Source organism: Esox lucius, chromosome 25, assembly GCF_011004845.1.
Source record: "Esox lucius isolate fEsoLuc1 chromosome 25, fEsoLuc1.pri, whole genome shotgun sequence".
Classification (NCBI taxonomy): domain Eukaryota; kingdom Metazoa; phylum Chordata; class Actinopteri; order Esociformes; family Esocidae; genus Esox; species Esox lucius.
In genome coordinates this window covers 12,712,395-12,739,837 of record NC_047593.1, presented here as the reverse complement: position 1 = coordinate 12,739,837, position 27,443 = coordinate 12,712,395, and the positions used below count along the sequence as shown (strand labels likewise).

Here is a 27,443-nt window from a genome sequence, read left to right as displayed (position 1 = left end):
TCCATGCTTCACGGTTGGGATGGTGTTCTTGGGGTTGTACTCATCCTTCTTCTTCCTCCAAACACGGCAAGTGGAGTTTAGACCAAAAAGCTCTATTTTTCTCTCATCAGACCACATGACCTTCTCCCATTCCTCCTCTGGATCATCCAGATGGTCATTGTCAAACTTCAGACGGGCCTGGACAACCGCTGGCTTAAGCAGGGGGACCTAGCGTGCGCTGCAGGATTTTAATCCATGACGGCGTAGTGTGTTACTAATGGTTTTCTTTGAGACTGGTCCCAGCTCTCTTCAGGTCATTGACCAGGTCTTGCCGTGTAGTTCTGGGCTGATCCCTCACCTTCCTCATGATCATTGATGCCCCACAAGGTGATATCTTGCATGGAACCCCAGACCAAGGGAGATTGACCATCATCTTGAACTTCTTCCATTTTCTAATAATTGCGCCAACAGTTGTTGCCTTCTCACCAAGCTGCTTGCCTATTGTCCTTTAGCCCATCCCAGCCTTGTGCAGGTCTACAATTTTATCCCTGATGTCCTTACACAGCTCTCTGGTCTTGGCCATTGTGGAGAGGTTGGAGTCTGTTTGATTGAGTGTGTGTACAGGTGTCTTTTATACAGGTAACAAGTTCAAACAGGTGCAGTTAATGAGTGGAGAACAGGAGGGCTTTTTAAAAAAACTAACAGGTCTGTGAGAGCTGGAATTCTTACTGGTTGGAAGGTGATCAAATACTTATGTCATGCAATAAAATGCAAATTAATTATTAAAAAATTATACAATGTGATTTTTTTTGATTCCATCTCTCACAGTTGAAGTGTACCTATGATAAAAATGACAGACCTCTACATGCTTTGTAAGTAGGAAAATCTGCAAAATCAGCAGTGTATCAAATAATTGTTCTCCCCACTGTATCTGCTGCCTTTGAGGATGTGTGAGTAGAATGCTCAGTTTGTCATAAGCCCCAAAACAAACGTTCAAACCAGTATAGTGACAAAAAATGCAATCCAAGAATAGTTATTTAGCATTTTCCAAGATAACCTGGCTTGCATTAGTGTGTCTTACTTGGCTAGCCCAATTACCTGATGGGTCTGGTGTTGTCTCCCAGTGAAGGTCACCATCTTTGTCTCGGATCCAACCGCAAAGGCCATTATCAAAGGAGCAGCTCAGGTAGCCAGCCTCTGATGGGGAACAAAACATTTTTCAGATATCTCAAGTCCTTTTCATCTGCAAACACTGCCTCACCTCGAGAGAACACGGCCCACAGAAAGGCTCTCATTTCAATGTGGCTCAGACATGTCCTGCTGCCTTTGATCCTATGTTCATGAAAGAATGAAGAGTGGATGTGGTGGATCGGTGAGGGGTGGAAAGTTGGTTAAAACACGTTATCACAGCGCAGAAATTATTGATTTCTTCAGAGTTCAACTGAAAGCCTTGTGATGGACGTGAGGCAGGCCGTCATTTCACTGGACAACCGAAGACCGCATTGTGTGCGCATTGGCTGTTTTCCTCCGTGCGTGCGCCGTACACGCCCGTGTGTTTGTGTGACCGTTCATCGAAGAGTGTTGGCCGCCCGCGAAAATTAGTTTTGCTGCGCCCCATAAACCATAATCAAATATGTTACGGTCAGGACAGTGGGTAAGCGAATATGAATTATCAATTATCATTTTTATGATTTGATTTCACAGCCGCGCCGAATGTCCAACGTGCTTGACGACGACACTGAGCAAGTGACAGGGGCCAAACACTGTGCCTATAATAATCCATGCATCACAATTACAAATTGGGTCTGAGATGAAATTCCCATTTGTCATTTTGCCCTCGAAATAGGGTTGTGAAAAGCATGTTGCAGCCTATTCTCTAAGCCAATAAATGCCCTGTTTCATGCCAAACCGTTGATCTGGTGATATGCAGACTGCCAAAATAAGCACATAGTGGAATCATTAGGCAATTTAAATTGTGTTCTGTTGACGTCAATAAATCACATGAAACCCAGGCCTAGCGGGTAACAATGGAACTCATGTTCAAAGCATTCATAACTATAACGTATTCTAATGTGTGAATTTATGTTTCTCTACCCACTGCATCAGTATGTTAAACCTACAGTTCAACCAACCAATCAATCAGTGATGAAGCAAATGTGAAAACTGAAAAAAGTACTGGCAATGCATTCTGGGTAGATAATCTATCACTTAAACGAGCCGGACCGATTTCATCTGTCACTTTCCCTGTGAAAGCCCATCAAAAACAACTCGTCACTATCATACATTTCCCTTTGTAAGTCCTTTTTTTTTTTTATACAAATTATTGCAGAAGGCTGCAGAAATTGAGTGTCGGTTTAAACCTCGCCGGTGATTGTAACTCGTCCGTCATCATTTGAGCTTCCTCTGTAGGACGTGTTAGGAAGTGTGCAGATGGTTACTGTTTGACAAATGTTTTCATTTACCTGCGTCGTCTTCGGCTTCGTCTGCCGTGTTGCCCAACTCAATGTCAAAGTCAACCCCCAGGACAGTGTTGTCGCCATGGTTGCGTGGAACTAGGCAAGGAAAACAACACAACATGGAGAGGCTTCAGCTGAATACACATACCATTTTGTGTGTGTGTGTGTGTGTGTGTGTGTGTGTGTGTGTGTGTGTGTGTGTGTATGTGTATATACAATGACATTCCTTAAAGTCGTTTATTAACTTTCTAAATAAACTTTCATGACCGAAATAGAACCGGGGGCATCAGCTGTTTCTGATGCAATGCCTGTGTAAACTATGGGATGGACACCGTTTGGGGCCCTCTCACATGGCAGAGTGACAAAACCACCACTGAAATAGCCCCTTAAAATAAAGTTGGTCATACATCCCTTAAATACTGAAATACCAAGCCACCCCCTTTCAACCTACTGCAAAGGGCCAGATGGCATCATGGGAGTTTGCTCTTTTGGAGTGCCGGTAATCCCTCCATCTTAACACGTTGTGTACAGAACTTCCTTTGTGGCTCAAAGTCACTGAAGGTCTATTGACAAGGTTTAATATGTCAAACATGACCGATTAAGTGGCCTATGGGAAATGAAATGACTTGATAACCTGCGTGTTATCCGATTTTGACAAAGGAAAAACAAGATTAAATCAAACACGACTGTTTACATCTCAAGGCGCGAGATACCCGTTCGACAATTGCAAAGATGCTCAGAAACCACTAGGCCTCCAACTCAAGCCTGTGTCCTAGCCGTAGGGCTGGGCTATAATTTAATGTTAGAATTTATTTTTTATAACTCAATGAATTATTTAATCAAAATAACAATTACTGATATTGCAATAGTGCACATTTTGCTAATAATCTATTCAGCCCTGCGAAGCAGTATGCTTAATTTACTCCAGTATCAGTTCATTTACTGCTGTGCTGGACGCTAGCTTGGGCCACAACTGACCCGACTAATGTAGCATGTCAGCCTTTCTGTTTGTTGTGGGAATCAGGAAGCAGAGGGCTGATTCCCTGGATCTCCAGCGATGTGAGGCATCCAGGACATAGACTTATCCGGGCCAAGGAGGGGGTGAAAGGGGAGAGAGAAGGGAAGGCCCTCCCCAGGAGCCAAATTAGCAAAGTGTCACTGTCGGGCACCAAACATTCCTGGGAGTGTTTGAAATAGCTCCATGGGGCCAATGAAAAAACTCCCGTCTCTCTCGGCCAGGCTCAATCAAGTGTTTTGTAAGAAGGAAGCTTATATACATGTCCCTGTTTTCGGCTCTGATGTGGGTCCGGTTCATCCCTGCCACATCCTGCAAGGGGCCTGGGTCCACGGTGGTGTTACCAAACACCGTTCAGAAAGCCTGGTTCCAGATCTGATTCATTTTGCTAACCGCTACAGTCTTGGTTATGCCAAGAGTTGGCATGACACAAACTGATCTAGGATCAGGCTAGAGTCAGCTACCTCTGCCATAAATGAAGCCACCATGGACATGTAAGTGCTTTCAGAGAATCAATCTCCTTCTGCCCTTTTCTGTACTGTGTCCCTTGACCCTGTCTTGTTTAGTGTTGTGGAAAATATAGGCAATGGGCAGTTTATAGGGTTATGTATAAGTTGAAATGGGCTTTTTCAACAATTGGTAACACTTTATTTTGAGAGTCCCAAAAGTGTCTCAAAAGCTCTACAGATTAACTACTATAAGTAACCTATACTAACCTTAATCCTATCCAAAACCTAACCTTAGCAATCAACTGCTGTTAGTGATAGAATTATAATCTATAGAACATCGACAGATGGAAATTATTCCAACCAAGAAAAGCATAGGCATGGAAGTAGAAATATGGAAAACAAATGGTTTAAGCTGATGATGACATTTCTATATTGTTTGTGTGGATAAGGACATAGAGCTAGCCTTGGGTTCTTCTTTCCAATTATAGGGTAATCTACCGATCTCTCCACCAGTAAATATATTCATTCCCAATTTTAAGCCGGACTAAAAGTAAATCAGCATGGACCAACAAACATACTGACGATTCCTAGTTCTAAACCACTTTAAAATCAGACAACAATGTTCCTTATGCTTTGACTATCAGTCTTATCCTCTTGAATCACAATCCAATTAAATGTCTCTATTGATATGGCTGGGGCATTGTTCTTTCCTCTCCCTCTCATCTTATTCAAACAACGGATCTTAAAGACTCTCCAAGGCAATTCGGCTTCTGAGAACTAGTGGAATAGATTGATGTCTTCCTCCAAGTAATGCAAACTGACGTTAATGTAATCTACCTCCTTGTTTAGTTGTTTTGTTCCTTTTTCTAATTATGTGAGGCCATCTGGATAGGTAACTGGGAAACACAATCTATTTCACCTCCCGCCGTGGCTTCTGCAACAAACACCCATTGATACCCACAGCTTATTGATGTCAGAGGGCCCTGGCGATTACTTTCGATCAACAGTTTTCAAATAGATGCTGGATTAGGAAAAGGTAAAAATGGCAGTGTTTTATTAGTCCAGTCCTAGATCCATTTATGGTTTGTCTTGTCAAAAAATGATTACATTGAAGTGAATATTCGTCAGCGACTGCATGATAGAAATTATATTATTGTATTGTGAGACTTACAGGGGTCTTGAATGTTCCCACATTAAGCTACATTTTCCAAGATATCAAAGAACACTCATCTTAATTTTCAGTGAACTTGGTAAATGTTTTTTCCCCCACTTGCCAACCTAAGATTCAGTCTAGCAACCCTTTGGTTGATAGTCAGACGCTATAACCACTATTCTACCTGCCGGCTTCTGAATTCACCAGTGAAGGAGGTTATACATTCGTGGGATATTTGAATTTGATTGGCTGATTCACAAGAATAGGCGGTTGCTTTAACCTGGGCAGAGTTCCTTAGACATCAGCGCCTTTCAGGCACACTCTGTTTAGCTACACATCCCCGTCCCCCTACACACACACACACACACACACACACACACACCCTTAAACCCCTATGCAAAAAAATAGGCAGACTTACTATGGACGTCCCCCCTCTGTTTGGTGACATCCTTCTCAATGGTGTTGTCCACTGGAGTGACCTGCTGGGGTGGGAGGCGTCGGGTGGGCACTACGGTGGGTGTCCTGCGGGTGGGAGGTGGTGCTGGGGTGATGGGTGGGGGCAGGTAGGGCTTGCGGGTGACCACGGACGGCCTCCTAGTCGGTGTGACGGGTCGTCTCGTGGGGACCGCCGGCTTGCGAGCCGTGGGGGTGATCCTTTTCGGGGGAGGCGGCGGCGGTGGCGGTGTGGTCGTGGTGGTTGTTGGTTTGGGGGTGGTGGGGGCGATTCTCCTAGGTGGACGGATAGTCGTGGGGGTGTCTGAGTCTGGGATGAGGTTTTGGTGGTTTGGGGGGAACCTGGGTGGATCAATCACCACCTTGGGAATGGCTGGAAGGGAGATGATGACAGGACAGGAGAATTGATTAGGCACTGAAATCTCTGTTGTGTCCATTATGGAATGAACTTGACATTTTCAAATGTTCAGCCTTGAAAATAATACGTATGGTTCATTTGGCTCGGGTTTGCTTATCTAGAGCGGAAATGGGGCTCAAGCACTTTCACTGTGTCCTCCGCTATAAACAAATCTTTTGCCCTGGTCTTGCGTTGATGCCGTCAAAAGTCAACAGATTTTAGGTATTGGCAGGCTATTCTCATTGGGTAGTGGCAACATATGGTTCATGATTTCCCCTCCCTATCCACCACTGAAGCTGTTTTAACTTAGTGTGGCTAACATCTTCCCAAACGTGAGTACAGAACCACTAGCTGCACCAATTCATAGTTAAATTACAACAAGTGCACAGGCCAGTTGTTTTAACGCCATTTTACTAAGAATTACTAAGGCATAGGCCTAGTTATTTAAATAGTACATATTAATTCAGTGTGTTCCGGTGAACCATGATCTCCACACCAAACTGTTTGTTAAGAACGGGTGGCATTAAACCTCTAGTGTTGATGAGGCATGACAAGTATGTGACTGCATTGGCCAACAGGCCCTTTGAAAAGGCAGGCCGTTTCTTCTATCGCTAATGACTTCACCTGAGTAACCTATCAAGAGTCTTCATCTCTGCATCCCTGAAGCGTGCCTGCCGTCATTAAGGGCTATGGAAGCAAACTCCCTTATATACACTCATCAGTAAAATCGCCCCGTCTCAATCGTGTAACATTAACTTCCACTTTATCCACTGATAGAACGGCTCCCTCTGTTCCCAATCCCCATACAGACATTAGCCATTCATTCCCTGTTGCTTTTGGTCTTGGAGTCGTGAGCTTAAGTCCGCCAGCCACGCCGCTGTGTAGTGCGATGTCAACTACACGCATAAGCGGAGATGACAGGCCTGCACTAAGGGTCTCCAACGCCTTCCCAAGTCTTGAGACGAGAGACCCATCCCCTATTGTTTGCCCTCGCATTCCGCAGGTCGGAAAGGCAAAATAGGCATTTTGGTGAGGGGGGTGGGGGCTTGAGGGATAAAGGGTGTCGTGATTGAGGACCGGTCGAAGGGGGGTGGGGCTGCTTAAAGAGGATCTCGGCTCAAGCTCCCTTAGGTTACCTAGCTTTGATATGTGATCCAAAAATAGGATATCGCAAACCCCCCCCCCCCCAGGCTACTTCTGGGTTGGACCTAAGTTAGGTGGCAGAGAGTGTCAAATACCATGGTTGCTGTTCTGAAAGTGCTCTAAACGGAGGGGGATTGGGGGTACTGCTGTTTATACTGCCTGTACTGTTGACTAAGGCCTACAGGGTGCCTAGCATTCAGGTCGAAATGACTGCACTATATACTGTTCAGTGCGCCATCAAAAACCTCTCTAAACCTAGGCAATAATAGGCAAAAGTATTGGGTCCTGGCTACCACCTGCCCTCTTTCATATCTAGACTGGATGGGCCCTCTACTTGGGCGTCTGACAATGGCTGGCCACTGGCCACTCTGTAAAGATATAATCCCTCCATTGAGGGACCCAGGTTTCCTAGCCTGTGATCAGTTCTGCACCCCCACCTCCTCCACCTCCTCTTCCACCGCCCTGTGACGGTGGAAATATTGCTACTAACATGTAACTCGTGACGGCTAGATAACTCGCCTCACAAACCCACAGGAAATAAAACAATATATAGATTTCTATTAATACTACTATTTTATTTGTGCATAGAATGTTCTACGCTTAAGGCATATAAGGTCGATATAAATTGAGACATTCTTTACTATACGTTTCTCATGTTTTAAATTCCTGTACTTTTTCAAACGTTCCCACATGAAAATGGGCGTATCTCTGTGAAGTGTCAATGGAGCACTGAGGGTACAACAAGTGTTTTATCTATATTTCACATTTAGCTCAGCTAGTGAGAAGTTGATTTTGTGACCCTCTGAAATGACTCGGAACACTACATAACCACAAAAAAGTAGCCAGGAAAACGTGTCCCACACTGCCAACAAGGCACACTGCTTATTATCGCATTCATTTGTTACGGAACCCAACTTTTTGGATGCTAATAATGATATGCTAAAGATATGCTAATGAAATGCTAAAGATCCCACAATTCATACCATGAAAAATCCTATTTGCCTTTGAATTTTAGAACATTGAGGGCAAATGTCACCTTTATAAACAACCATATATGGGATGCAGCCACTGAGGAACATAATAATACGTGACTTATTTTCCTATTGTGCCGCCTTGGAAGCATCTGTGAGGAGGTGACAATATGCACACAGGCATATGAGAGGTATGTCAAGTTAAAGGAATGAGACACACAAGCTGGAGGGAAAAGGAACAGTCTGACTGGCTCTTTTTCTTTTGTCTTTAAAGATTTTAAAAAGGCCAGACGTCAACGCTCTTTCAGACCAAGCTAGACGATGATGGGCGGGAGAAGTCGCAGTCCCAGGAATTGTTTCAAGTTGTGGACTGCTTTGCTATCAACAATCCTTTCTGCCTCACACACACACACACACACACACACACACACACAAAAACAACGAGAGCTAAGAAAACAGAAGAGCGGGCCCAGTCCCCATAAGAAGAGAGGGACCCATCCAGGGGCCCCCCAGCTTACGTTTGCAGTCGTGGCTCATCCCCCTATAGCCGTCTTTGCACTTGCACTTGTAAGAGCCCGGCGTGTTGTAACAGGTGGAGAAACCTCGGCAGAGGCTCTGGCCCGAGGAGCACTCGTCCACATCTGAAAGACAGAAGAGCCACGCTGCTTAGTGTAGAGGGGGAAGGGATGGGGCGGGGCCTGGAATTGGCTGCCTCAAACTTTATAACTTGTATATGTTAATTCCCCTAAACGCAATGTGTAGCTTATGTTTAGTTCAAATGCAGTTACAGACTTTTAGTAATGACATTGATTCCAGCCTTTTCCTTCTTTTACATTTTTTTTTTCATATAGCACGTCGTCCGTGTGTCTGATCTCATCAGCTGTCAAATGCTGCAGAGTTTGAAAGCGCTTGGTAATGCAGTGATTTTGTGCTAAGCTGAAAAGCCGGAATGAGTATGACGTCCTGGTATCAAAGGTTAGTAAACTTACTAAATGTCATGTCTTCTTATAAAACTTTGTTTTTACGCTTACCCAAAATGCACATTATTTAGAATGCAAGTTCTGGTATGAGGACACAGAGTGAAAGTGTGAGGAAGAACGATGAGGAAAGACCAGAAAACAGAGCAACTCTTCACATTTATAGGATGCTCATTAGCCAAGTAATTGCCCCTTTCCTCAAAGACAGAGGTCAAAGTTTATGCCAATGTCTCCTATGAACTAAGGTGAAGTGCCATTTTGAGAGAGTGGAGAGAACGTTGAGTTTAGTGGCCACTTAACGATGAATGCCTCTTAGTTAAAACCCTAATCAATTCAGGTAATAGGTTTTGAGCTTAGCGAACACAGCAAGAATCCTCAACTGACAGTGCTGATCTTTTGACTGCTGACGAATCAAAAAAGCTTGAGAACCAAGCAGCCGTTATTCCAATATAGACAGAATTATTCTTCGTTCAAGGTGAAACAGTGATTGTGATTGGTTCAGAGCAGACACGCGGAATACGAAGAGAGACGAGATGTATAATACTAAAAGGTCATGTTGTTCTCTCTCATTTACTTTCATTTGTTCTCCCTTTGTTCCAGATGCGATACGTCTGTGAGGGGTCATTACATTTCAACAAGCAGTTAACCTTTTGACCCTTGACCCCCCCCCCAATAAAAGTTAAGACACATGGAAAAACGGATGACCTCGTTACATACCTACGCACTGATACTTCCCGTTTATGTATTGCAGGTCGAAGCCCTGGTGACACTTGCAGATGTAGCTTCCGAAGGTGTTGATGCACTTCCGGAAACGGGGGCAAGCCGCCGAGCCGCTCACACACTCGTCAACATCTGACAGTGAGAGCGTGACAGGTTAATCGTAGTGCCAAATCTAAACAATGTAAGTCTGACACAGGCACATGGGTTAGGGAAGATTTGTTGCATGCAGGCATTTTCCATTCCAAATTAAAGTGTTACTGATGAACTCGACCTCTCTGATCTCGCCTCCTAGGAGTGACTTCACGAACTTTGCCCCATTTGACCTTTAGAGGACATGAGCCCTTGGACCACCTGCCCCAAATGACTCGTAGCTGTCCCTGTCCGCGGGCGACCCGGTTGTGTTGCACATCTAGTTGCCGCCCGGTGATTCCCGCGGCCACTGCCCACGTCCCGCCTGGCTGTCCCTGTCCTGGTCCACATTATCATGCAGTAAACTGTCCCTGTCCTGGTCCACATTATCATGCAGTGAACTGTCCCTGTCCTGGTCCACATTATCATGCAGTGAACCTGGATTCTGTCTAAGGACTCTGGTCACGGCCCACTTGCATTGATTGACCCCCTTGTTTTCTGATCATACAAAAACACTGACGTAGGCGGAAGGTCATGTGCTCCTAGATTCCTTACTAATGTTGGACCCACCAGGGAGTTTCTCCTAGCCACTGTGTGCTCTTTCATTTGCACATTGGGGTTTCAGGCTGGGTATCTGTAAAATCCCCGTGACAACTGCTGATGTAAAAAGGACTTTATAAAATACATTTCAGAGAGACGTGCATCTGTGTGACGTGCTTCTGTGATCTTGCCTCTCCTTCTTTCAGAGACACATTTCAGAGGCATGATCACAGATTCACCTGTGTGAGCTGCTTCTCAGAGAGGCAAAAAAGACAGGTACATCTCACAGAGGTGCAACTGTGGTGTTCTTGCCTCTCTGAGAAATGACCGGCAAAATAGGATATTTCAATTGGCATCAATTTAGTAAAACAACAGGATATCCGTAAAAAACATTTGTAATGTTTGAATCCGTTTTCCGTCCTAGTCATGAGGTTTTGTTCATGCAAACCAGTCCCTGAATCTGAAATGGGGATAAGTGCCAATCAATGAATTGTTGCTTCCCTACAGGTTAAACTGCATGTCAATATTAATTATTTATTAATGCTTCTAAGACTAGGTGTTCATGCGTAAAGGCCAACTAAATACTAATCAATTAAAGGGAAATGTGAGCTTATCATTAAGAAATTACTTTCACCTATGTTTAAAATAAGTCCTATAAATCAATAGGTCCTATAAATCCCCTATGTTTAAAATACGTCTTAAAACTGTTACACTACGTGTAACATTAGTTTGGATAGCAGCACTTTAAACAATGCAGCCTTCAATCAATACATCTGTAAATATAGCACACACTGAATCTGTGTTAAAAGAACAGCACTTTCTCTCTTTCACAGGACTTTTTTTTTTATCCCCCTATGGGTTTTGTGGACACAAACACTACAACAGGAATAGTAGCCATCACTGAGGTTTTCAGGAGTATTCTCAGTTCAAGGTTGTCCTCTAACCACCTCTGTAACTGCATGTTCAGTAATCAAAATAACTGAAGGATAAGGTTAGTATATTTTTTCTCTTAAAACCAACTCGGACTCAACTTACTATTGACAAGCCTGGAACAGGCTTAAATAAGCGCACCGCATCCAGCCAATCAATCCAACCACCGTTATAGTTATAACAATGCTGTGTAATACATTTACCATTGTCCTTCATTCTCTACACCCAAACTGCCTCCGCAGTACATTTCTACAAGGCAGACGCAACGTTCTGTTGAAAAATAAGGTACTTTTGGTGTACCAAAACACAATGGTACTGTCGGTGTGATCGAGGTTTAAGAAAGTAAAGTGCCGTTTCATTCAATCACATGTACTTTTATCTGCTGGGATTCAGGCCTGGGTATATGTTTATTTGTATTTTTTTTTACCTGACAAACCATTTGATTAATTGGCCATTTTTACTAGAAGGACAAATGAAACATGAAGCTGTCGAGTCATTCATACAAAATGTTTCTGCAACAATCCCAAAAATCCCACAAGTACTCATTAATCAGAGCCTTTTGTTTCCTTCCACCTGTTCCTTGCCTTTCAGTCTCTATCGCTTTTCAATGAAGGCCTGCAAAAAGCTCATGTCAAATAACCACCAGCACTCCCAAGAGTGAAATGCATGACTATCTTCAAGCGTATCTTTTATTTACCCTGTTGGGGAGGGATTTGACATGGTTCTTCTGTAGCCAGGCCACCTATAACAAGAGACAACAGAGGGACTACACTAGACCGGACATATACTTCACTCATCTCAGAAACGGCTATCAACTATATTATGAGGCCCTTGAGCTTAATGATGCTTTACAGCAGATAGCTACTTCCATAAAACTACTCTTCCAAAATTGGTTCAAGGATCTCCTCAAACATTTCCAGAGTCATTGTAACACTTTTGACTTAGGGAGCTTACTCTCTCCTGCTACAACGAGGATTGACATGCTTCTGTTTTTGAATAAACCACCCTCAGTGAACCACCCTGGAGTATCAAACTGTGACAGCGTCGCCAGAAGGCTCAGCTAGCCAATCTACAGATGCATTTAAGACATGACACGGATCAACTGCGTCGATTTCACGCGTTCTATACGGCATTTTCTCATCCAAGGCGTGTCAGGTGAGAGAGAGAGAGAAGGATCTAAAGAGATAGAAAAAAGGAGATGGAGATCCGCTGGTCATTTTACTCTGTGACCTTTAGTCAGCACATACACCTTAATTAACAAGAACCATTATGCAGTCTCCATGCAGTAAAAATGTCTTTAGTACAGTTAGCTGAGAAAGACAAACAGAGAGAGGCGTTGCCATGGGTTATCGGAATGCCAACAGTGAAGAGGAGTAGAACATTTTCTGCAATGCTGCGGTCTTCATCACCCTTCAAGCCTCATCTGATGTTCTAACGCGCATATTCATTGATGCTGAATGTACTCCTTTCATCTACGTGGTAATGTTTCATCTTTGATCTCATAGACAAAAACCTCGCTCATCTCATATTCTTCTGACGGACAAAAAGGAATTCCAGCGCTGAGCTATCGGTTACCGCTTGCCAGGGCCGGGTCTAGAAATATGTGACCGCTAGGAGTTGGGGCCTCCAAATCTAGAGCCCTTGTGGTGTGTCAGTGGGTTAGTGAGCTAGAACGGAACGTACCCACACAGGTTCTTCCATCTGGCGCTAGCTGGAGCCCCGGCGACGGGCACTGGCAGCGCACCTCCCCTTTGAGCACCTCACAGCCGTATTGGCAGTTGGCCATGCCACAGGTGCGGGTATCTGGGAGGAGACAAAAGGAGGTCATGATGGAAGGGCAACAGTTGCAGGTCATTGCCCACAAACCCAAACATCCACCTACCCACACACACACACACACCCACACCCACGGGCCATGCTCTAAGTCAGGCCTTGGCTCTGTGACCTGGACTGAGTTGAACTAGAGCACATCAGTGCTGACATGAGAGGAATGTTCCGTCTCCTGCCTCCTCTTTTCTGTATCTCTATTCTCTCCTCCTTTCCACGTTTTGTCACTCATACTATGCTACTTCTTCCTGTGCCCTCCCCTCTCACCACACCTTTCAGAATCTCTTCTCACTCTTTTCAATCCTTGCCCACCTTTCTCATCGCTCCTGTTCCAGTCTGGCCTAAAAACCCCACTCTCCTAGTTCTCACTCCATCTCTTCTCCTTTCCCCCACCTTAACCTTCTACTCCCGTCTCGCTCTCCACTCTCCGCTCTCCGCTCGCCCTCTTGTTTGTCCTGAAAATACCACTGTGTAATTCCCCATTCCCCTTGAGCCATGGTCATTCAGCACTTTAAGCTGCACTTCAAACTAACAATGACAACAACAAAACATTGATTTGTGTGGAGCCCCGCCCCCACCCCGTATTTTCCACTGCATCCCCATAAAAGGACATGGAATTGAAGCTTGTTTGTTGCTGAGGCAGGTACCCTGAAATAGAATGTGGGAGAAAGGAGGTATTCAGGACAGTTTTATGCTATAGTCACTAAACCATGTACATACTTGTTAAAAACTACAAGAGTGTATGTAGATAGAACACACATTCAGCAACCAGCAGTGTCATTGCATTCTGTATGTAATGACTTTTCCCATTGTCTGTTTATTTTATGACAACTTGGGACAAAGTGCGTTAGCTTGTGATTTAAACATTTGGTGGAAACTGCAGAATCCTTGAGGGACTGTATATCTTGCTTCAAATATGTTTGGGCATTTTAAAAAGTATTCATACAATTAAATCTAGGCCTTTTTAGCTTTGCCAGGATCAAATCAGGTCCACAAAACAACCTTACGTCTCGAGGAGGGCCTCCACATTTAAGTGGCAGCAATATCAATCCTGGCTTTCATCAGAAGAGCACTTGAAAGAGCACTTGTGGATTTTGATAAGGTTCTACAAGGGTCATTTCAAAACGAGCAAACAAAGATATGATGGTATATTTTATCATCTATGGAAGAAAAAAAATCAACAGATTCCCTTTCTTTAGGTTACTTGGACATTGGTTAGGCAAGTACAGACACACTGTGTCCTCTAGAAGACAAATCCAAATACCCTCAGGGCTGTACAACAGGAAGCCCATATTACACGCGGGGTTAATGTGGAGGTGCTCCTTTCGAGTTTTGATTTTGAATTACTTTAAGGCTCTCTGACTGGTCCCAAAGTCTGTCTGTTATGATACTGGTGAACGGACAGAAATAAGGGACTTTTTTTCTTATCAAAACATTGGATCAAGGGGAGGCTGTGGTATTGTCGTGTGGATATTAAAATGGACTTCACCGGAGAAAGACTCTGATTTCCTAGCAGAGCTACTGTTTATGGGAATACATTAGTGGTGAGAAAGAGAGACAGACAGACCGGGATGGAGAGACAGACAGACCAGGAGGGAGAGACAGACAGACAGGCAGACCGAGAGGGAGTGAGACAGACGCGGGAGGGAGTCATGGCAGCTAGCCAAATGTTGAGTGTCTGACGAATAACGAAAGAATGCGAGATCGAATCCCAAATCCACCAAGGTCAAATAATCTGTTACGTCCTTGAGCAAGGCCGTTAACCACAACTGCTTTCCAGCTAAGACCTGTAAATGACAATGTGTTCTCAGTCATACCAACCCAGTAAAATAAGGCTAAGAACAGAAGAGAGGTGGACAGACAACCTACACAAAGTCAGTCACAGAAAAAAAAAAAAAATATATATATATATCCACATGGCCATTCAGTGTACACAGATCCAGGTCATGTGACAGTCCACTTACTTCCACAGGTCCCGTCTGGCATCAGCATGTAGCCATTGAGGCAGTAGCACTTGTAGCTGCCGTAGGTGTTCATACACCTGTGTTTGCACGGTCGCGGCTTCAGACCGCACTCGTTCAGGTCTGGAAAAGAGACGGAGACACGAGGGGCGTCAGAGGAAGGTGCGAAGAAGGATGGAGGAGGGAAAAGCGAGCTAAGGGCTTGCCCACTATCAGACCTGGGGGGGCAGAAAGGGAGAGAGGACAAGAGAAGACGTCGGAGGGGAAAAGGGGAGGAACACTCAGGCAACAAATGTCAAATTAGCCAAAAGGTCACCCGGTCAATCTGGGTCAAACCGGGCCCTATCCATTTGTGAGGGCTTGTACGTCAGAGGGGGGGGCGGTTTTCAGGTGAGTGCCCGGAGGAAGTGAGGCGTTTCCGTGTCCAGACAAGCCCGGCTGGGACTCTGCTCCTCCGCTCCCCTTTCTCACAAGCCGGATGTTGGTAAAAAGAGACCCTGCGGCTTACTGCTGTACTCTGTCCCTCACCTAGGCCCAGGTCACCTTTTAAACGCAATTCCAAGGGTTACGACAATACCCCCGCGTGCGTGTTGTCTTGACGACGCCGTCGTCGTTGGGGGGGGGGGGGGGGGGGGGGGGGGGGGGGGGGGGGACGGACGGACGGACGGACGGACGGACGGACGTCCAATTACCGGCGTGTTTTATCATGCAAATGTCTGGAGCGCAGACCTACAGGAAATGAAAATGTTATTAGAAAACGATGCCTTGTTAAGAAGCTGTGTGGGCTTGATGAGAATGTATTGGAAGCTCAGCGCCTGAAGTTATCTTTATTTTTAATAAGAAAGGCAGCGTTCCCGACAGGGAGTCAGCCTGACAGGACTTAAATACTAAATTCAATTCAACCGTGGTCCTCTTAATGGATTCCTTTTTTCTCAGTGTACTTTATCTGGAAGTGGACGCTATAGTGTCCTGGAAAGTAGGGTCCTTTGGGAGCACAGGGACCAGATCATTTCCACATTCACCACCGTCCCTCCCTATCCATGTCCAGACCACAATCTATTTAAGGCCTCACCTTTAAAATAGACCATCTCAACTGTACCCCGTGTCTCATCATTTGGCCTGGCTTGCTTCAGTGCAAGTTCATGGTCGGCGCCATCTTTAGCTTGGTGGCAATGCACGGAATGGCAATACCATTCTCTGAGTGCTTCGTCCCCCGGCACGCCCGCCCCTACTCTGACATATGCCAAAGATGTAAATAGATGAATAGGGTCGGCATGGAGCGCATCTCGGGCCGGGCACCCAGGTATTATTGGTAATTGGCTAACCTGCCAGGGTCACGTCAGTGGCATGCTAGGCGCAGGGTAGAAATGATGTTTAAATCCTCTCCTGTGCCACTGGGCTTAAGTCAATTTCCAATGCATGACAGGTTAAGAGATGACACTTTGACTGACTGACAGGGTTGTGAATGTAATACTTTCATCTATTTCAGTCCTGTAAATTGCGACGCAACTGTTAGTCGTGGTCTAGTTTTGACTAGAGGGCCAGAAACACTATTTCACTTTTAAAACCAATACACTGTACACACCTGAACGCTAAATAAGAGGAGGTGCAATTGGAGCTGTTATGAACAAAGTCATCCTATACAACTTCAACTCCTGCTAATCATCAACATAATTAGAAATTAAAGTGCCTTTTTAGCTGAGATTTCAAATGAAGGCGCAATGACTGTGAAAAAGAAGACGCTTTCTTTTTGGAGGAACTTCAGAAAGACAGTCATTAGTAACAGTCAGGCAATTCTTAATTATCTATAAGAACACTCAAAATTAGTTGAAACATGTAATTGAGATGAACTTCAGAGATAAGTATACAGAATATATTGGGTACTTACAATATCGGTAACACAATTCGCAACCCTTTTTAGCATTAAATGTATAGTTTACCCAAATAAAAAAATTGCATATTTATATCCTTATTAATACTGTTCGTATATGGTATTTTAAATACAGTATACATTTTAAATAGATTCAGAGTATATTTGTGTACCAATATAGAATTTAAATCATTTAAGTATACTGTACGAAAAAAGTGTCCATATTAACACGCTGATGTATACAGCTCTGGAAAAGATTTACAGACCACTGCACCTTTTTCTTTACTTTCCAAAAAAGTCAAAAAGGAAGGTTTTGAGTGAGGAACAGAAGGGTTCGAATTAAGAGACCACAGCAAATTGAACGCTTCTGTTCCTCACTCAAAATCTCCTTTTTCAACTTTTTTGGAAAGTAAAGAAAAAGGTGCAGTGGTCTCTTGATTTATTACAATTTAAATAGTACTTAAATGTCATAGTAATACTATTTAGTGTACTACAGTACCACATAAGTGGTTCCAACATAATACACTTCAAGTATACTGCTTTACTGGCATGGGCACTGCCATTTTAGTCGTCAAGAGTTTCACCATAACTTCCCTGAAAACCTTCTCTAGCTAAAGCCTCTAAAAAGATACGACCCATTTTACCTTAGGCCTATGTTGTTTCTTTTTTATTGCAAATTCTAGGGGAACACTATAAATAAACCATTTCACGTAGCCTATCGGTATGATAACAAGCCTGTTCAGACATGTTACCTATTATCAGCTTTATTATCAGCTTACAAGCTGTTAACTTGACAGGCACACATTTGGTTTAAGACGTCACATTAAGGAAGAGATTGCAAGAGTGTTCCAAGAGTTGACCTATTCTGGCAAAGAGAGTGAGGGGAAATGTATAGCCTATTTTGGGTGTAGTGCTGGACATTCTTAGACTTCATCAATCTTCGTCTAAATCCAATATGTCTATTAGAGTCAGAAAACAAATTAGCAGAAGCTATTCCTTTCTATGCCTTAATTAAGGAAGGCTGTGTCATGGAAAAACATTAATAATTATATTTAATTCATAAAAACTGAATAAATATAAACAGGACATAGCTACTTAGCTATGTTGAAATTATAAATAATTCAAAGCTCCCAATGTACTCAAATCCTCAAAATGCCTCTGATTAGTGCTTTTTTTCTAGCTATCATTAGCCTCTCTTCAGCAATATATCTAAACACTCAAATACAATGTCCTCTCAACTAGTTACAACTCCTGCTATGCTATTCTTGCGGTCTGCTATTTTGGTCACCATCCGTGTTTTTTCATTCTTGTCATTCATTTGGCAAGTACTCTCCCTGACAGCTTGGTAATCTCTCTCTCTCACACACACACACACACAATTGTTTAGAACCCTGGCGCTGGTATTTGCCAGCCATTTCTCCCACTGTCAGTCTTGCTTTGTCCGTTGGAGCTCTTCCTTCATCACTAATAAGAGCTCCTGGGGAGAATGAGTTTAAAGGCACAGAACAAAACAGAGAAAAAACATTGTTTATTGAAACTCAATTGAAACTGAAGAAAGGAGAGGGAGGGAAAGAAAGACACAGAGAGACATACACTGGTGATTAGGCGGTGCCAACTCTAAACATCTTAAATATGTAAATGAAGAGGATGACCAGAGTGAAATGGGTCACGTTCGCACACAGCCCAAGCTCTGAGCAGCAACGAGCACAGCATGCCAAAATGACACGCACAGCAGTCTGCTCCCTGTTGGAGGACAGAGAAGATCGGTGAGAAAGATGGCTAACGGGAAGGAGAGAGAGAGAGACAGATACAGTTGATAGGTCAAACAAGACAGACAAGATGGGAAACACAGAACTAGCACTTGACAAGGTAGTGGGACTGTGTGATGTGTCTTCGGGGTAGAGGCTTACTCTGAGAAACGACTGTTACCTGTAGATTAACTGTAGAAAAAGCAAGTGCTGCGATGTGACACACAGAGATGGAGAGAAAGAAAGAGAACAGAATAAGGGAAAGAGGAAATGGGAACAGAGAGACGGATGCGAGAGAAGCGCGAAAGATTAATTGGGTGAAATGCTTCGAGGCATGAGGTGCCGGTGGCGTGTTTCTGACTCGTTAAAAGAATACCCAAGGCTTCTCTGGTCAAGAACATGCAGCCGTTTAAGTAGAATGAACTCGATGTTGTTCGAAGGTGGCTGGGAAACCATGAGATCCCATGTTGGTGTCAGTGACGGTTCGGAAAAAGACAAGAAAGCAGAACGACAGCAAACGCGACAGGGAACAGCCCAGCAGCTCTAAGCGCTGACAGGTGAAGCCGCTTCTTAGGGGGAAGGCTGAAAACGGAGTTTAGGGAAAAGAAGGCCAGGGAGGGAGGGACGAAAGAGAGAGAAGGATTGGATGAAAAACCGGCGGCTGGGGCATGGAGTTCGTTCCAGTAAAGGGGATCTGGTGCCAAGGCACAGCGGTACGTGGCGCAGGGTGGACCCGCGGCATGCTTAGCGCCCGCTCCATCATGTCTGCTGCGTGCCGGGGCTTTGGCATAAGGAGGAGGCAAGATGGCGGGAGAAAGGAGCAGAGGACATGTAATCTCAACCGGGCCGAGCCAGAGGACCATGCATGTGGGACCCAACGATTAAAGGGTATATCTCACCCTCCATTGACACCCCCGCTGGCGGCTGGTGGCCCAGATGAATAAAGATAGGGGGGTGACTGTCCCATGTTAGTGGTGTTACATAGTCCGGCTCCTCTTCTTAAAGAGGGGGTGGGGGGGGGGGGGAGAAAACAGCAGATATGGAGTGAGAGAAAGATTTCACAGGGGTATGGAAATAAATCTCTTTCTTTTTTTTTGGTCTCTCTCTCATTAGTAGCCTACACCTTTGACCACAACTGCATTCCTGGTGAGCAGACAGGATATTATGCAGCAAAGAGGATTACATTTGTGGGAATTGGACACGAGCAGAGTAGATTCGCAGCAACGGAGAAAGAACGGGATAGAGGCTGTTTCTCCTTTTTTCAGCTTCTTTTGATGACTTCTCCCCCCGTCAGCATTCCTTTGGGCCAGGGATGAAATGAAATAGTGTCTAGGAGTCAGAGAGTATAATCAGTCTGAATGCACATACCGTACCCCTCCGTCTGTATATCTGGAGTTCAAAGTGTGTGTGTGTGTGTGTCTGTGTGTGCGTGAGTGTGTGTGTGAGTTCAAAGACAAACTGAGGTTTCCATTTCAACAGCAGCGTCAAGCAAAAGGCCTGACTGCAGTCACGTCAGCCTGGAGACTTGTTCCCGCCTCCAGCCTCACGAGTCTCCCCATGCCCTCGTCCTCATGCGACACCTACAGTAACCAGACAGGATGGCCAAAAAAGCCAGTGCTCCTGGCGCTCGGTGCCATTAGAATCGTTCACGTGTTTTGCTATCGAGGGAGTGGTGACTGGCTCAAGAAACTCAACCAGGCGGTAATTCCTCAACCAGTTCCTCACCAACTTTATCCAGTCCAGGGTCTCTTGTCTGTCTTTGTGCCTGCCGCTTTTCTGCCTGCCTGCCTGCCTGCCTGTCCGTCCAGTGGCCATTCATTGACCCTGTATTAAGAGTGGCATGTTGTAGAAATGGGACAAACTACATGTATGGGAAGGGAACAATGCACAGCTAATAATTTGACGACATGTAAGAAGTATCCTTCAAAACCCTGTGGCAGCTGCTGTGTTTGACTTTAAGCTTTAAAAAAAAATCACTCACCAAGTAGACAGAGGGAGAGAGAGCGACAGTGGAGGGAAAGAGAAAGAGAGGGGGGAGTGAGAGAGAGCGTAAGTGTTAAGTTTCCAGATGATAAATGTGTCATTAAACCCTGAAACAGGCTCATTTGAAAGTGAAAACAAACCCAAGCTAAGTTGGTTTCAAACAAGGGTGTTTAACTTCAGACCTCAGAGTTACTGCCAGAAGTATAAGGCAGCTTCCAAATCTTAGCTCTGGTGCTCTCACAAATGCTTAAGTTGACATAAAAGTTTGAGTGCTACTCAACTCAGACTTAGGGAGAGATAGAGAGAGGAAGAGAGACCTACACATTAAAATAGCGAGAAAGAAACAGAGCTTTCGGACATCACATAGTTATTGTATAAAGACCAACAGTGAAAATAAATTCTGTCAATAAAGATATGGAAGCTTCTGTGCATGTGTGGATCTTATACTATGTATCTATTACCCTCCCCCATCACACTTTACTGTCTTCACTTGGGATTTCATCAAGAAAATGTCGCTACAGTCTCACATATCTGAAATATGAATAACAACTCGCGGCTACAACACACACCTGACTGCTGGTCTGACAATTAACCTGTAAGTAGGCTGTGACACGATTTGCCAGACGTCGCACGATTGGAAATCTGCCTGCTGAGCCAAACGAGGACGAAATGAGAATGCCAGGCGGTCTGTCTCACGTGTGTTCAAACCGCTGCTTAAATACATCGTTCATTTCCACTGTGATCGTTGCACAACTTTTCATGGCCCCTCAGCGCCGCCTATGTTGCGAAGAGGCCGCAATGACAAAAAAAAAAAAAGACTAAAAAAAAGCGGGGTCCTCCCGAAACGCTGGCGCAGCGCCGTTACGGGCGTCGCTTACAGTCTGACAAACAGGGACCCCATAGAAGCATACGGCTGCAAACCGTCAGACTGCAGAATACCGGACCGGTCTGACCACCTCCATGATGCACGGGTGTCGTTCATACAGCGGGGTTCGAAGATCGTAAAACATTCAGCACCTACACGGACTCAACTGTCCATGATGCACGGCTGTCGTTCATACAGCGGGGTTCAAAGATCGTAAAACATTCAGCACCTACACTCTGCAGAAGCGAGGGGCCGAAAAGTAGCCCCAATCACAGCCACTCCCTCTAAACCACCTGACTTGTAGACCATTACACATGTGGTGTATTCCCTTTGATGTCTGGTAGTAAGGTAGTTCTCCCTCCTTCTCCGGACCTTTTACAGTCCCTTAACAGCAGGTGATGAGGGTTTAATTACAACCTGCGGAAAATAAGCATCTTATTAAAGAGATCTGATCTGTGAGAGGGAAGGGGGCGCGCGTGCGTGCGCGTATGTGTGTCGCCCCCAATGCCTTTGCGGCGCTAAGTGGATTATGTTGGTAATGAATTTGATTTGGGGTGACACAACAACCATACACATCTGGCTGCCCCACTATTGCCCAACCATGACAAAAATGTATTCAGTCCGTAAGTAATTAATACAGAATTTTTTATTTATTTTTTTACTACAGATTGCCCCTTTAAAGTCATGAGGCGTCTCAAAAAAGAACATTTTAAAACCAGCTTAATTGCCAAAAACGTTTTAACGGGTTTTTGCGCACGGTGAATGATGGTGCTACTGCTGGGTTGGTTGATGATATGACACCGAATCCATAGCGAGACACAATTCATAGTTTCATTGATTTTAATCACAAATTATAGGGACAAAATGATGATAGTTTATGGGCCAAGATAGACTGCAATCCAAGGTTAGGGTCTTTTTATTACTGTGAAATCTCAAACCAAATATGCCATCATTTTTACATGGTCAAATGCCCTGATTGCTTCCATAATTTCTATCTACCGGGGGCTTACGTTTAACTGAAGTTGATAATGGCCGATTAAAGACACAGGCCCAGAAACGCATATCAATTCGGCCTGTAAACGTACTTTAGGATGAGGAGTCATCTAAAGTCAAGTTGAAAATCAATTAAAACCGTCTTTCGATACCTAGTCGTGCGAAAAGGTGCTCTCTGATATTAACCTAATTGATTTACTCTAGATATCCTGTCAATTCGGGTTTTGACAGGACAGGGAAAGTACATGTTTTCCCATTCAGCACCTCTGATCATTCTATCAAAGGATAATGAGTACACTTTCTGCCAAGGATACCTACATACGGTATGCTGCCAGAGGTTGTATCTAGAAATAATCAGATATAATGTAAACATCGGTTTTGAAAACATAGCTTGTCCCAACTAAGTGGACTCCTGGCACCTTGTCGACCATCTGTGCAGGGTGCCAATGTGGAGGCAGTTGAGCTGCCTACACAATCCCTGACTAAATAAAACATTACCTCTACATTTCTCTCTATTGTCCAAACATACTGCTTACTGTTTTTCCGTACGGTTTCCTCTTCCAGGGGCTATGAAATTCTCTTCATTAATAACCACTGCATTGTTGTGCAAGGTTTCCTTGAAACAAGGGGCAGTTTAAACAATCCCCTCTCTTCCAAAAGGAGCGGGAGTCAACAGAAATCCAGAATATCTGAAGGAAGACAGGAAAGGAATCCCTATGTTCCCTGCCTGCTGTTGACGTTGAGGTGTTTTAGCAGCTTTGTTGATTACGATGCCTTAAGGGTCATCTGTGTGTCCTCACCACTCACTTACTGTGGAAGAGGAATGTGTCTTGGAGTGGGGGTGGGGGGGGGGGTTGTCGGACCTGGGTTCAAGCTGTAGATGAGTTTTAAACAACCGTGATTGAAACAGAGCGCCTGCTGGGTTTAGGTGATGCACTCAATTGATGCTCTCCCTGCTCCGTGAAACACTCTGGGCTGAGCAAAAGGCAGCCAGCAAAACACTCAGCTGAGCAAAAGGCAGCTAGCACAAAACACCCTGGGCTGAGTAAAAATCAGCAATCAGAAAACACCCTGGGCTGAGTAAAAATAAACATGCAGAAAACACCCTGGTCTGAGTAAAAATCAGCATGCAGAAAACACTCTGGGCTGGGATAAAAAAAATCTGGAACTAAATCCCAGAAAGACAGTTTAAATCCAAACCTGAGACAAACTGGTGTGGCTTCTTCTATTCATTTGCTTGCTCATTGTACCTGGTAAAGCAAACGAGTGATATGTTTAGTCCGTTTTCTGACGCACAGAATTATGTTGCTTACTAAGGCAACGCTGGATCTTTGCACAGCCGAAAGAGGTTTTGGATGTCAGCAACATCAGCGAGGACCTATTTCTTATGCATGGATAGCTTGATGACAGGCATTATGTCAAGCTTTTCTCCATCCACGCTGAGACCTGAGCCAATCACTTTTCACTTATATTTCTAGACACATTTTCGGAGACTGTTTTATAGACACACTGGGGAAAGATAGAGGAAATTGTTTTTCTTGCTGAAAGAGCGGTGGGCCAGATTCAACCCAGGCTGCGGTAATACATCGAAGGCAGTGGCTTAAACATCTTGACCGGCCCCAAACAAACAAATCATGTTCAGCTGGGAGTTGCCCTCGTGACGACGGCCAGTCGCAGGAAGTACCGTGCCAATGTTGAGTGGGTGGCAGTGGGAACTAATATCAGAAGCTTTGGAAATGGCTTCGTCAAGGTTCTCTGCAGATTTAAAGCCTTCTTCAAATGGCGAGTAGCGTGAGCAAAGCATCTATCACGCTGCGGGAAGGCAACTTCAAGGTCAGGCTAGTGGCCTTCTGCCCCCTCCATCTCTGTGTGTTTTCTTCACAGTTGAGAATGTATGGAAACATTTCCTTTAACTAAACTTTTAGAGCAGAGTATTGGAGGGTGTCTAAAAGCTTTTGAGGGACTTACAGTATCTCACAAAAGTGAGTACAACCCTCATATTTTTGTAAATATTTAATTATATCTTTTCATGTGACAACACTGAAGAAATGAAACTTTACTACAATGTAAAGTAGCGAGTGTACAGCTTGTATAACAGTGTAAATTTGCAAAAGTGAGTACACCCCTAAGTGAAAATTTCCAAATTGGGCCCAAAGTGTCAATATTTTGTGTGGCCACCATTATTTTCCAGCACTGCCTTAACCCTCTTGGGCATGGAGTTCACCAGAGCTTCACAGGTTGCCACTGGAGTTCTCTTCCACTCCTCCATGATGACATCATGGAGCTGGTGCATGATAGAGAACTTGCGCTCCTCCACCTTCCGTTTGAGGATGCCCCACAGATGCTCAATAGGGTTTAGGTCTGGAGACATGCTTGGCCAGTCCATCACCTTTACCCTCAGCTTCTTTAGCAAGGCAGTGGTCGTCTTTGGGTTGTCTGGGGTCATTATCATGTTGGAATACTGCTCGGCAGCCCAGTCTCCAAAGATAGGGGATCATGCTCTGCTTCAGTGTGTCACAGTGCATGTTGGCATTCATGGTTCCCTCAATGAACTGTATCTACCCAGTGCCGGCAGCACTCATGCAGCCCCAGACCATGACACTCCCACCATCATGCTTGACTGTAGGCAAAACACACTTGTCTTAGTACTCCTCACCTGGTTGCCGCCACACATGCTTGACACCACCGTCTCATCAGAGCACAGGACATGGTTTGCGGGCTTTCTTGTGCATCATCTTTAGAACAGGCTTCCTTCTGGGACGACAGCCATGCAGACCAATTGATGCAGTGTGCAGTGTATGGTCTGAGCACTGACAGGCAGACCCCCCTCCCCTTCAACCTCTGCAGCAATGCTGGTAGCACTCATACGTTTATTTCCCAAAGACAACCTCTGTATATGATGCTGAGCATGTGCACACAACTTCTTTAGTCGACCATAGCGAGGCCTGTTCTGAGTGGAACCTGTCCTGTTAAACTGTTGTATGGTCTTGGCCACCGTGCTGCAGCTCAGTTACAGGGTCTTGGCAATCTTATAGCCTAGGCCATCTTTATGTAGAGCAACAATTTTTTTCAGATCCTCAGAGAATTCCTTGCCAGGAGGTGCCATGTTGAACTTCCAGTGACCAGTATGAGGGAGTGTGAGAGCGATAACACCAAATAACACACCTGCTCCCCATTCACACCTGAGACCTTGTAACACTAACGAGTCACATGACACCAGGAAGGGAAAATGGCTAATTGGGCCCAATTTGGACATTTTCTCTTAGGAGTGTACTCACTTTTGTTGCCAGCGGTTTAGACATTAATGGCTGCGTGTTGAGTTATTTTGTTATAAAAGCTGTACACACACTACTTTGCATTGTAGCAAAGTGTCATTTCTTCAGTGTTGTCACATGAAAAGATATAATCAAATATTTGCTAAAATGTGAGGGGTGTACTCACTTTTGTGAGATACCGTATATCTGAAAAAGGTAGCAAAATGTTCTGGAAAAGAGTGTGTGTTAGCTTTGCAAATTTTTATATAATTTTCCAGATCCCCAAAAATATTTACATTTTATAATCATTATACTTTGTCACCACATCTAAGTGCGTCACAAACCAAACATGGATACAATATAAAAGAGATCAATCGAGTATCGGCCTAAAGGAAAATTAACATTCAGCATGTGTCCAATGCTGAAATGAGGAACTGTAAATCAATGGTGGACAGCAAATCAATGGATAACAACAAAGTCATTTGAATCAAGAAAATCCAATCTATAGGTTTTAAATAATGTATGGCCTTTCTACAGCTATGAGAATCAAGTTGGGATGATTCTGCTGAAGGTTATCTCTATGAGACAAAGTAGAAGACATACCTCTAAATAAGCGTGCGCTGCTTGAAAACTCTTAAAGAGCTGACCCAAAGCTCTTTGTCAAAGGCAAAGCCCTTAATTAATTCATTAGTTGCATTCACCCTTAACCGCTAGCTTTACACATTAGGCATTTAGTTTCTTCATAGTTTGCATTACAAGACCAATTATTATTCATGGATAGAACAGCAATGTCCGTCCTAGTCTGAGTGGTAGGGCTGTCAGGAATGTGTTGCTCGTGGCTCGCAATGGAAAGGTGCGAATGCTATTGGACCAAGTAGTCAGCCCCGCCCCCACGCTTGGTTCCTAATGAACATGACCCACGGTTGCTTATCTTTCTAACGACCCTGTCAAAGGCAATCTTAAGGGAGTCACCTCGACAGAAGAAATGTAGGATGACTCCCTAAATTCCAGAAAGGTCTACGACACACCCCCTAGTCCACCCTATTCATCTTCTCTCTTTTTTTTTTAATAACATGCTACACCCTTTACCTGTCCTAGGGCAAGAAATGTGCTAGTCATTTTAAGCCATTACTTTTCACCTGGAAGGTACTCACTCTGACTGAGGGACTCATTCAATTCAATGTTTTCAATCACGTCTTTATCTCTGCTTTCCCCTACACACACACACACACAGACACACTCACACTAATAATACCAAATGCGCACATACCCCTTGTATGGCTGCTGCTGGTCTCCATGGGCTACTGGTTGGGTTGCATTTTCAGCTCACTGAGTTATCGCAGAACAGTAATTGAGATGTTATCCAAGTAAGGGAGGTTGCACTCCAGCCATCACTCTGTATGTGTGTCTCTGTGGTTGTGTGTGTGTGTGTGTGTGGGGGGGGGGGGGGTGGGGGGGGGTCTAAGACACACAGCAAGCATTTCCATTTGTGCCGATTCAGGGATTTTCCACCAATGTGATTATAGTATCTAAACTACTAAGGGGGTAGCTAGCCTTGATCATGCATCCTTTATGAATCACTGAACAAAACGGCACCATTAATATGTCACCTGTTTGGTGAGTGGGTGAT

At 44.4% G+C, this 27,443-nt stretch overlaps 1 protein-coding gene across 6 annotated transcripts in view; it reads right to left on the bottom strand.

Annotated features, from left to right (window-relative positions):
* npnta (nephronectin a) overlaps positions 1 to 27,443 on the bottom strand; it is a 48,056-nt gene that overhangs the window by 5,355 nt on the left and 15,258 nt on the right. For 3 of the 6 annotated variants that reach the window (XM_020043915.2, XM_010888524.5, XM_010888525.5), the window contains 8 exons: positions 19,618 to 19,716; positions 15,104 to 15,223; positions 12,996 to 13,115; positions 9,711 to 9,845; positions 8,535 to 8,657; positions 5,471 to 5,878; positions 2,442 to 2,531; positions 1,078 to 1,176 (listed from right to left, as the gene is read on the bottom strand). In XM_020043915.2, the coding sequence (XP_019899474.2) occupies positions 1,078 to 1,176; positions 2,442 to 2,531; positions 5,471 to 5,878; positions 8,535 to 8,657; positions 9,711 to 9,845; positions 12,996 to 13,115; positions 15,104 to 15,223; positions 19,618 to 19,716 (1,194 nt within the window). The remainder of the gene's footprint in view (positions 1 to 1,077; positions 1,177 to 2,441; positions 2,532 to 5,470; positions 5,879 to 8,534; positions 8,658 to 9,710; positions 9,846 to 12,995; positions 13,116 to 15,103; positions 15,224 to 19,617; positions 19,717 to 27,443) is intronic. The other 3 variants (XM_010888526.5, XM_010888527.5, XM_020043916.3) reach the window with 1 other exon arrangement.